This window comes from Monodelphis domestica, chromosome 3 (genome assembly GCF_027887165.1).
Source record: "Monodelphis domestica isolate mMonDom1 chromosome 3, mMonDom1.pri, whole genome shotgun sequence".
In the NCBI taxonomy this organism is placed as follows: Eukaryota; Metazoa; Chordata; class Mammalia; order Didelphimorphia; family Didelphidae; genus Monodelphis; species Monodelphis domestica.
This window is the reverse complement of record NC_077229.1, coordinates 495,034,590-495,047,019: the sequence shown is the minus strand read 5'-3', so window position 1 is coordinate 495,047,019 and position 12,430 is coordinate 495,034,590. Positions and strand designations below refer to the sequence as shown.

General features: G+C 36.2%; 1 protein-coding gene across 1 annotated transcript in view; it reads right to left on the bottom strand.

The window, feature by feature from the left end:
- CMYA5 (cardiomyopathy associated 5) overlaps positions 1 to 12,430 on the bottom strand; it is a 118,887-nt gene that overhangs the window by 50,387 nt on the left and 56,070 nt on the right. Inside the window, exons 6-7 of the mRNA XM_001381527.4 lie at positions 8,458 to 8,576; positions 894 to 1,043 (exon numbers count right to left, since the gene is read on the bottom strand). Coding sequence (XP_001381564.2) covers positions 894 to 1,043; positions 8,458 to 8,576 — 269 coding nt within the window. The remainder of the gene's footprint in view (positions 1 to 893; positions 1,044 to 8,457; positions 8,577 to 12,430) is intronic.

Genomic DNA, 12,430 nt, shown 5'->3' with positions numbered 1-12,430 from the left:
CATTCTTGTCATAAAAGCCTCCTAATTGGCCACCTATTTCTAGTCTCTCTTTTCACCAATTCGTCTTCTATATATATAGATCCACAATAATCTTTTGACCAATTCTTTTTCCTATTTAAAACACTTTAGAGATTTTATTGGATAAAATATACTCTCCTTAGCTTGGCATGTAAATTCATCTCCAATTTTCTATTAATCGACTACCTTCCCAGCTTCATCTCCTACTAGTTCCCTTAATATATTCTGTGTTCCAACCAAAGTGGTCAAAGAGCCATTCCCCAGAATTAATCCTATTTATTTATGTAGACTATCCCCCATTTTAAATAAGCTCCCTACCCATCAAAATCCTTTTCTTTCAACTGCCAACAAAAGTGCTACTTCCTTCATCTACCACTATCCTTCCTGAAAGTAGTCTCTCCCAACTTAAAGTCCCTTCCCTTGGACTCTCCTTTGTTCTTAAGGTATTCTGTCTTTTCCCCTACTTAATCTAAGTATAATTTCTGGTTCTCTCTCAGTCTTCCTTTAAATTATAAGGTCTTTGAGGGTGAGAATACAATATTTTTTCATATGTGTATCCCCAGAGTACCATGCCTTATACATTTGTAGATACAAAAAACTTGAATTAATTTGAATTACATATAACAAAATATCAAATAAGAATAAACAGTGGGTAATTAGAACATCTAGATTCAAACTGTCTTTGTGGAACTTATTTGCTATGTGAACACAGGCAAATCAATGAGTAGTACCTCGGCCAATTCTCTAAGATTTATCTACAAAATTATGGGTGAATTGTATTTATCATCCTTTATTGATCAAATTAGAGAATAACTCTATCCATTCTGACCATAATTTTTCTTAGTAATAGAGCATGTTATACATCATAATCCTACCATTTGCTTCACTGTCTTCTTGAGGATCTTCCATGCAGTAGACCTGGAAAGATTCAATGACATCCTCTTTCCTCACACTCCAATAAACCGTAATCGTCGTACTGGTGGCAGAGTTGGGTTCCTGAGGTTCTAATATGGGAGGCTGTGGTACTGGAAAAAAACAAAATTGATCATTCCTAGTTTGAAAGCTACCAGTCTTCTTTTTCTAGGATGGCATGTCAAAATGGATTCAATTTCCTGAAATATGAAAGCTATAGCTGAGTATGCTGAGTGAACCAATATGGTGTCAACAATCACAGTGGAGACAAATGAGGCAATTTCATGCCAAGCAGTTGATCCGTTTGCACTGCCTGCCAGGTGTTTGGGGAAATGGCTTGCACATGGATAAAAAATTGAAGTATAGCTGCTATAGCTACCATTTGAATTTTCTCTTTCCACAATGCTCATACCTATGGTGACTCAGAAAAAAAGGAATCAAACTCTTAAAGCCCAATTCATCTTCTTCCAACTATCTTTAAAGTATCTGATGCCTGCTTAAAACAGCTAGTGGAAGTTCTCATTTTAATTACTACCATGTTTTTCTTATGTGTCTTATTAGAAAAAAAAAGAACTGGTAATTGTGATTGTATGCTGAATAGGAAGAGCAACACAAAGCAATTTGTTCAATTTACCTGAAAAATGTATAAGACTTAAGAATCTGCCTATCATTTATTTGACATGAAAATAATGAAGAAAGGACAGTAACTTTCATAGATAAAAAAGAAAACATGATTTAAATTTATTTGGTGGGTATTTCTTTCTGTCCTACATTACCCTAAAGGAAAGCCTTCTGAAATTTTTATAAAATTATTTTTAATAGTGTATTCAGTCTCACACAATGGGCAGGCATGAATGGATTATAGCCTGGCACTGCTGAAGGGAGTACCAATTTTGATGAGATCATAGAAATATCAAAATACTGAAGTATAATTAGCTATTGAGTTTGAAATGCCTGTAGGGCATCCAAGTATTCTACAATATTTCTTTTCCTCCTTCTGTCCCTTTACTGTGTAGATTCACAAAGACCTGAGTTGAAATCTGACCTTAGACACTTACCAGTTGGAAGACCTTGGGCAAGTCACTTAGCCTCTGTTTAAATTTCCCTTTTCTATAAAATAATGATGATGATGATGATATGATCTCCCAATGATCATATGAGAGTAATTGGAGCAGTGCCTAGAACTTGGGAAGTGCTATATAATGGCTTGTATTTGTTATTATTCATTTGAAAAATGAGTTGCTGAGACCTCAAAGAAAACTTCATTCTTTGACTCTCTGATCTGACTTGTGCCAGAAATATTCTAAGACCTCAGGATTCTGAATATTATTTAGATACCAATTTCCATAATGGTTTCTTTTGAAGTAAATTTTAATAAATTTCTGTCTGCTTAGTAGTAGATATGCAGTCTAGATAACAATCTAGTGTTAACTAAGATTTTCCAGATATTCAACTGCTATTTCCCTAGGTTGGGCACTAGCATATTATCAATATAGCAGAAATAATATATCTGTTCTACTGGTCAAAATGTCCTGATCCATCATCATTCATACTATGCCACTAGATACCCAGAGAGAGAGAGAGAGAGTTGATGTCATTTTTCTATTTCAACTTAGAGTGTCCTATAAAGTGAACATGGACCACTTAGTTTATACCAGGGGTGCCATGCCAGAACACGTCTTCTAGAATTGAAGCATTAAATCATCCAGATGTTTCAAAACCTGAAGTGATTTGAGAAGTGCATGGACAGCACATCTGGATGAAACATGGAAGTTTTTCACTTTTATCCTGATTACTTCATTAAGACAGAACCACATTTTACCAGTTACTAAACTGAGACTTTTCCTACAGGGACAAAATTGAAAGAAGGGTAGGAGGAGGGGAAGAGGAAAGAGAAACATTCAAACAACTCTCATCTGAACTGTTTGGGAGAGCTGTCGCATATCATAGGATGAATTATTTTTAACAAGGAGGGCTGAGTGGTATTTTAGCATGTAGTGAATGGAACTTTGTAGCTTCACTGAAACGAGGCAGCTTTGAGAAATCCAAATAGCGTTCATTGTCCTGTTTGTCAAAATAGCATGTAAAAAATATTTTGAAGAGCCTGCAGGATGTTGCTGACAGCTGAGTGGGTGGCCGGCTGGTTGGCTACAGAAGATGATGCAGAGCTATTAGTTCTTAAAACTAATCTGTTGGTTTGGGGCAAGGGAGAGAGACAGAAACAGAGACAGACAGAGAGACAGAGAAAAGAAAAGACACCTATAGGGGAAATTTGGTAGACACATTTGAAAATATTTGATGTATTTTTCTCACTCTACCTGGCTGTTGACATGAAGCAAATAAGTTCTAGAAGTATAGAGGGAAAGTGTTTTTATAAAGAAAAGAGACAATTGGACAATATTTATGCCAAATACATTCACCCACCCCTTCCATCTTAGAGCAAATCAGAAAGTTCAAGAAGGAAATACATATTGGGTTTTGCTTTTTTTTTTTTTTGAGACTGAGTATCTCACCTAAACTGGGAGTATAGTGGCCATTCAGGGGCCTGATCCTACTGATTATTAGAACAGAATCTTGACTTGCTATTTCCAACTTTGGCCAGTCTACCCCTCCTTAGATAGCCTAGTGAACCCTGCTCCCAGGGGCTCACTATATATCAATGCTAATCTTAGTGTGAACACTTAATTGGTTTAGCAGTGCTACAGCTTAAAACTCCCAAACTCAAGTGATCCACTAGCTTCAACCTCCCCATTATGAGATTATAGATGAGTGGCACTGGGTCTATTCTTAAAATAGCAACAATACTAGGGCATAAAAATATTGCAAACAAGTGCAAAAGAGCAGAAATAATAAATTCAACCTTCTCATACCACAAAGTAATGAAAATAATAATTAGTAAGGGTACATGGAGAGGCAAATCAAAAATTAATTGGAAATTAAGCAATACAATTCTCTAAAATCAGTTAGTTAAAGAACAAATCATAGAAACAATAACTTCATTGAAGAAAATGACAATGATGAGACATCCTTTCAAAATCTATGGGATGCAGCCAAATCAGTACTCAGGGGTAAAATTATTTCCTTGAGTTTATATATTAACAAATTAGGAAGGGCAGAGGTCAATGAATTGGGCATGCAAATTAAAAAACTAGAAAGTGAACAAATTAAAAATCCTCAGATAAAGACTAAATTAGAGATACTAAAAATCAAAGGAGAAATTGATAAAATTGAAAGTCAAAGAACTTTTTGATTTGAAAACAAAGATTTAATAAATAAGACTAGAAGCTGGTACTTGGAAAAAACAAATAACATAGACAAAGTACTGGTCAGTCTAATTTAAAAAAGGAAAGAAGAAAACCAAATTGACAATATCCAAGATGAAAAGGGAGACCTCCCCTCTAATGATGAGGAAATTAAAGCAATCATTAAAAATCATTATGCCCAATTATATGGCAATAAATATGGCAATCTAGGTGATATGAATGAATATTTACAAAAATATAAATTGCCTAGACTAACAGAGGAAGAAATAGACTACCTAAACAACCCCATATCAGAAAAAGAAATTGAACACACCATCAAAGAACTCCCTAAAAAAAAATCCCCAGGTCCAGATGGATTCACAAATGAATTCTATCAAACATTCAAAGAACAACTAATCCCAATATTATACACACTATTTGACAGAATAAGCAAAGAAGGAGTTCAACCAAATTCCTTTTATGACACAAGTATGGTACTGATTCCAAAGCCAGGCAGGTCAAAAACAGAGAAATAAAACTGTAGGCCAATCTCCTTAATGAATATAGATGCAAAAATCTTAAATAGGATACTAGCAAAAAGACTCCAGCAAATCATCATAAGGGTTATTCACTATGACCAGGTAGGATTCATACCAGGAATGCAAGGATGGTTCAATATTAGGAAAACCATCCACATAATTGGCCATATTAACAAACAAACCGACAAAAATCACAATTATCTCAATAGATGCAGAAAAAGCCTTTGACAAAATACAACACCCATTCCTATTGAAAACACTAGAAAGTATAGGAATAGAAGGGCCTTTCCTAAAAATAATAAACAGTATATATCTAAAACCATCAGCAAACATCATCTGCAATGGGGATAAACTAGAAGCTTTCCCAATAAGATCAAGAGTGAAACAAGGATACCCATTATTACCTCTATTATTTAACATTGTACTAGAAACACTAGCGGTAGCAATTAGAGAAGAAAAAGAAATTGAAGGTATTAAAACTGGCAACGAGGAGACCAAGCTATCACTCTTTGTGGATGATATGATGGTCTACTTAAAGAATCCTAGAGAATCAACTAAAAAGCTAGTCGAAATAATCAACAACTTTAGCAAAGTTGCAGGATACAAAATAAACCCACATAAGTCATCAGCATTCCTATATATCTCCAACCCATTTCATCAGCAAGAATTAGAAAGAGAAATTCCATTTAAAATCACCCTAGACAATATAAAATACTTAGGAATCTATCTGCCAAGACAAACACAGGAACTATATGAACACAACTATAAAACACTCTCCACACAATTAAAACTAGATCTAAACAATTGGAAAAACATTGATTGCTCATGGGTGGGATGAGCTAACATAATAAAAATGACAATCCTACCCAAATTAATTTACTTATTTAGTGCCATACCCATTGAAGTACCAAAAAACTTTTTTACTGAATGAGGAAAAAAATAACAGTTCATTTGGAAGAACAAAAGATCAAGGATATCCAGGGAAATCATGAAAAAAAATGCAAAGGAAGGAGGACTTGCAGTCCCAGATCTCAAACTATACTATAAAGCAAAACAATCTGGTACTGGCTAAGAGACAGAAAGGAGGATCAGTGTAATAGACTAGGGGTCAGTGACCTCAGCAAGACAGTCTATGATAAATCCAAAGATCCCAGCTTTGGGGACCAAAACACACTATTTGATAAAAACTGCTGGGAAAATTGGAAGACAGTATGGGAGAGATTAGGTTTGGATCAACATCTCACACCCTACACCAAGATAAACTCAGAATGGGTGAATAACCTGAATAAAAAGAAGGAAACTATAAGCAAATTAGGTGAACACAGAATAGTATACATGTCAGATCTTTGGGAAAGGAAAGACTTTAAAACCAAGCAAGAGCGAGAAAAAAATCACAAAATATAAAAATCAATAATTTTGATTACATCAAATTAAAAAGTTTTTGTACAAACAAAACTAACACATCCAAAATTAGAATGGAAGCAACAAATTGGGAAATAATATTCAATACAAAAATCTCTGACAAAGGTCTAATTACTCAAATTTATAAAGCACTAAACCAATTGTACAAAAAAATCAAGCCATTTTCCAATTGACAAATGGGCAAAGGACATGAATAGGCAATTTTCAGTTTAAGAAATCAAAATTATTAATAAGCACATGAAAAAGTGCTCTAAATCTCTTATAATCAGAGAAATGCAAATCAAAACACACCTAGCAGATTGGCTAAAATGACAGCAAGGGAAAGTAATGAATGCTGGAGGGGATGTGGCAAAGTAGGGACATTAATGCATTGCTGGTGGAGTTGTGAATTAATCCAACCATTCTGGAGGGCAATTTGGAACTATGCCCAAAGGGCAATAAAAGACTGTCTGCCCTTTGATCCACCCAAAGCACTGCTGGGCTTGTACCCCAAAGAGATAATAAGGAAAAAGACATGTTCAAAAATATTCATAGCTGCTCTCTTTGTGGTGGCCAAAAACTGGAAAATGAGGGGATGCCCTTCAATTGGGGAATGGCTGAAAACATTGTGGTATATGTTGGTGATGGAATATTATAGTGCTTAAAGTAATAATAAAGTGCAGGAATTCCATGGGGACTGGAACAACCTCCAGGAATTGATGCAGAGTAAGAGGAGCAGAACCAGGAAAACATTGTACACAGAGACTGATACACTGTGGTACAATCGAATGTAATGGACTTCTCTATTAGTGGCAATGCAGTGACCCTGAACAACTTGGAGGAATCTACGAGAAAAACCACTATCCACGTTCAGAGGAAACCCTGTGGGAATAAAAACATCAAAGAAAAATAACTGCTTGAATACATAGGTCGAAGGGATATGGTTTGGAATGTAGACTCTAAATGAACATCTTACTGCAAACAACAACATGAAAATAGGTTCTGATCAAGGACACAAGTAATACCCATTGAAATTGCACGTTGGCTGTGGGAAGGGTGGGTGTAAGGGAGGGAGGGAAATAATGTGATTCTTGTAACCAAGGAATAATGTTCTAAATTGACTAAATAAATAACTTACAATAAAAAAAATAGCAACAATAGCTAACATTTATATGACACCTAGTATTTGCCAGATATTGTGCTAAATGCTTTATAAATACTATTTCATTTGAATGCTCACAATGACTCTAAAAGGTAGGTACTGTTGTTATAGCAATTTCACAAATAGAGAAACTGAGGCAAACAGAAGTTATGTGACTTGCCTAGGGTCACAAAGTTAGTAAGTGTCTGAAATCAGATATGAACTCACATCTTCCTGACTCTAGACCTGATATTCTACACATTTCATCCCAGGCTGTCCCTTAAAGTGGCATGGTACTATTATAGTAATTTGTTCTAGAACCTACCTATTTAATCTTTTTTTTTTTAACCCTTACCTTCCATTTTAGAATCAATACTGTTTTTGGTTCTAAGGCAGAAGAGTGGTAAGGGCTAGGCAATGGGGGTTAAGTGACTTGCCCAGGTTCACACAGCTAGGAAGTATCTGAGGCTAGATCCAAACTCATGAAACCATGAAAATCAACTCCTGACTCTATGCTTGATTTTCAATCCACTGAGCCACCTAGCTGCCCCCTCCCCTATTTAATCTAAATAATAATGACGTTGTTTAAGGTTCTCGCTCTTCATGATTCCATTTGGTGTTTTCTTGGCAAAGATACTGGAATGATTTGTCATCTTCTTCTCTAACTCATTTTACAGAGGAAATGTGGGCAAATGGGATTAAGTGACTTGCCCTGGGTCACACAGCTAATAAATGTCCAAAGCCAAATTTGAACTCAATTCATCTTGACTATTAATAATAATAGCTAACACTTATATAGTACTTACTATGTCTCAGGCACTGTGTGAAGTTATTATCTAATTTTCTCATTATCTCATTATCTCACAGCAACCCTGAGAGGTAGGTGTTATTATTATCTCCATTTTACAGATGAAGAAACTGAGGCAAACAGAGGTTAAGTGACTAGTGGGTGCCTGCAGCCAAATTTGAACTCGGGTCTTCCTGACTCCAAGCATAGCATTCTAGCCGCTGTACCATCTAGTTGCCCTTTAAAATGGCATGGTATTATTTACTGTGATTTATTTCAGGATCTAACCATTTAATCTCACAACCATGAATGTTGTTTTCTGGCCATATCTGTTTTTTACTTTTAATCTCTTTCCACATTCTAAAAGCTTTGAAAAACTGTCTCCTTTTAATCGAGGTATTATGTCAATGTTCTTACCTGCTACTTGTTTCAATGTCTGGTCACTTCTTGTTGAACTGTCATCATAATGCTCAAAAAGTGAAAATGCAGTAGGAATGTTTTCTAGAGAAGCTGTGCTCTCCATTGCTGAAAGCAGCCTGTCCAGGAGAAAATATTCCTAAGTAAGTGTGAGAATTACATTCACAAAATTACAGGAAAATGAAAGAGGAAATGAATTTCTCTGCCCCTAATCTGGACACCTTAAAGAATCTAGAAAGGTCGCCGACTCTTTGTAAAATTGAAATTTTATATTCAAAAATCAATTTTAACTATTATCACATAGTTGGTCTCAGAGTTGTATTGTATTTATTCATTCAGTCAAAAATCCTTACAATTGAAAAGATGCTTTCAACAGTCGGCCTTCAACAGTTATACCTTGAAAGTTGTACAATCCATTATCAAAATCCCTCCTATGGTTCTGATGCTCAATTAATCCTATTAGTCTCTTCTCTTCAATTATTCTATAGAGGTTGGGATTTTTTCCCTCTGAGAAAGTGAAAATTCTATTCTAGTCCTGTTAGAACCCTATAGAATCTGGGGTGGGGTATCCTTGCTTTTTTCTCTCCTGTTATTGGGCCTCTTACGAGGGTCTTCGGAGTGTTTCATACACAAATGTCCAAAAGAGATCCCCTTGTGGTCTTGACTAGGCATCCAGAGTCTTGAGAGGGATGTGGAGATTCCGAGAGCTGTCCCTAGAGTTCAAAATGGAACCCGTCATCTGGGTAAGGGGGAAGGTGTAGGATGGGAAAGAGGAAGATTTCCCAGCAACCTTTGCAAATATGGCATAGCCTAAATGGCCTGCCTATAAGTAATCCATGTCTTTTTTTAAAACTAGCCAGTTATACTATACCACCTTCGTCACCATTAAGTATACCAATTAAATGAAGCTTCACCATTGAAAATATTAGGGGACTAAACTAATTAATCACAAGTCTACTTCTAACATTCTCTATTACCAAGATTTTACGATTCTTCCTTCTTGTAAGGCTCTAGTGGCCCCTCCCTCCAGCCCCGCCCCCAACAAGAAAGAACCTCCTAATTATGGGGCTAGGAGGGCTGACACAATTCTTCATATTCTACAATTCTCTCATATTCGCTCATATAACCTTTGGTACTATAGCAACTGTAACTGATGAAAGGTTATCATTGTCTTGTCTTCCAAGGACCACGCCCCCAAAAAACGGAGTCGAGGTTAAATTGACAATGAAGTTTAAGTTAGGATGGGAATCTTTCTCATAGACCTGATATCTTCTTCATAGGATGCTCTCAGAAATCAAATTATTTAATAAGTTCCTGTTATTCATTTGTTTTAGTCATGTCTGATTCTTCATAACCCCATTTGAGGTTTTCTGGGCAATGATACTGTAGTAATGTTCCATTTCCTTCTCCAGCCCATTTTACAGATGAGGAAATGGAAACAAAGAGGATTAAGTGATTTGCCCAGCATCTCACAGCTAGGAAGTATCTGAGGCCAGATTTGAACTCACAATGATATGTGACTCCTGGCCTGGAACTCTATTCACTGCTCCATCTAGCTACCCCTATTTGAGAAATATTATATATCTATTAAGCTCAGAGTCATATGCTTGGAGCTATGAAATATACTTTCAACTTGCTTAGGGGGAAAGGGCTCTAGAGAATTTGATTTGAAGGGGAGACAGGAAGATGATCTGCTGAACTTAGAGTCAGAGGACCCAGGTTCAAATTCTGTCTCTGCTATTTACCACTTTATGCAAGTCAATGAGTCTGCTTCCTCACTTATAAAATAAGAGAGTTGGACTGGATACCTCTAAGAGTCCCTCCCTCCAGCTCTAAACCTATGATCCAATAGAATACTTTTATGGTTTTCTTTATTATGACCCTCAAGCACCAAGTATGACACTGCATACAGTGGGCTAGACCATAAATATGGCTGGCCTAATGGTGAACTTTTCACATGCCAAAACATGACAAGTGAAGATATTGTCATTGTTTGCATTTTCCACTTTACCCTGATGCTATTACCCCTTCAAAATTGCCAGGACGTAGGAGTGCAAGGGCTCATCTTTATTCATAAGTAGTACATAGAAAGATTTGGACGACCATCTTTTACATGTCTTCAACTCAGAGGAACAAAATTAGAAATAGATGCATGCCCTGAACAGAGCAACATTTTCTAAGCAAATGTGTTTTTCAAGATATGCAAATTTTGAGTCTGAGAAACTTGACAGCAGCCTTGTAGCTTAAGGATTTTTTTTAATGCAGGAAAAATTATTTAATATAACAGAAGTGACCTGTCTTCAAAGGCAGCTGGAGGGAGGAGGGAAGCAGAGAGAAAGAGAGAGAGAGAGAGAGAGAGAGAGAGAGAGAGAGAGAGAGAGAGAGAGAGAGAGAGAGAGAGAGAGAGAGAGAGAGAGAGAGAAAGAGAGAGAGAGAGAGAGAGAGAGAGAGAGAGCAAACAATAGTCCAAAAACTGGAGATAATTAGCACTTATTACTAAAGAGAATGGTATTAGAGGCAGGGGAAGATCTGGGGACATGAAAGGGTTTTTTCTTGCAAAGCGATCAAGTTTCATTAGTTTCTTGGCAAGGGGGGGGAAGTAATGCTCTCTTTATTGCTCACATCTTTTTACTAAATTCTGGATTTTTTTTTCAGAGAAACAGATCTCCCAGGTCTGTTCTTTTTTTCATAGACATGCATATTTCCTGAGACTAAATCAATTGTCAGTGGAACAATCAAATTAAAACCACTAAAATGGCACACAGGTAAGTCAAGTTTAAATATAAAACCAAATTAGCTAATTGCTCTTGGTAATATATGAAGCATTGTTCACAAATTAGTGTGTTGATTTTTAGAAGCATCAAAACTGTCAAATTTTTAAATGTTAAAGAAGTTTATCTAGTCAAGCAAGTGAACATGAGCTTGCCTGAAGTCAGACACATGTGCGGGCGCACTCGTGTGCACACACACACACACACACACACACACACACACACACACCACAACTCAAATAAGGATCATTGCAATACCACTTGTAATAAATAAGCAAATAATTATTCCAATTTGTAAAACTTGATTTGGGTCCTCAAAGGACTAAAAATGAAATAGCTGAACAAATTGTGGTATATGATGGTGATGGAATACAATTGTGCTATAAGGGATGATGAATGGGATGATTTCAGAGAGCAGGAAAAACCTTCATGAACTGATGCAGAGTGAAATGGGCAGAACCAGGAAAACATTGTATACAGTAACAGCAATATTGTGGAATGATCAAATGTGATAAACTTTATTACTAATAGGACAATTCTAAGGGACTTATGACAAAGAATGCTATCTACACCAGAGAAAGAACTGTTGGAGTAGAAATGTAGAAGAAAACATGATTTATCACTTGTTTGTTTGCGTGTATGATTTGGGATTTGGGTTTTATAAGATTATTTGCTTACAAAAATGAATAATATGGAAATATGTTTTGAGAGATAATACATGTATAACCCAGTGGAACTGCTTGTCAACTCTGGGAGAAGGGAGGGAAGGGGGGGGGGAGAGAGCATGAATCATGTAACTTTGGAAAACTTATGTGTAAATTTGTTACTGGAATAAATAAAGACAAAATCTAATTAAAAATAATTTTTTTTAAAAAAGTACTGAAAATTAATGCCACAAAGGGGTACCTAGGTGACTCAGGTGATTGAGAGCCAAGCCTAGAGTCATAAGGTCCTGGGTTCAAATTTTGCCCCAGATACCACCTAGCTGTGTGATTCTAGACAAGTCAATTAGCTCCTATTGCCTAACCCTTACTGTTCTTTTTGCCTTGAAACCAAAACACAGTATTGATTGTAAGACAGAAGGTAAGTATTAAAAAAATAATAAAAGAATGTCATTGAGGGAAATGGAGAGGTACATTATGGGTCTGAGGAACCCATGACATATACTCTATGAGAAATTTTAGTGATGAACAGGAACAATG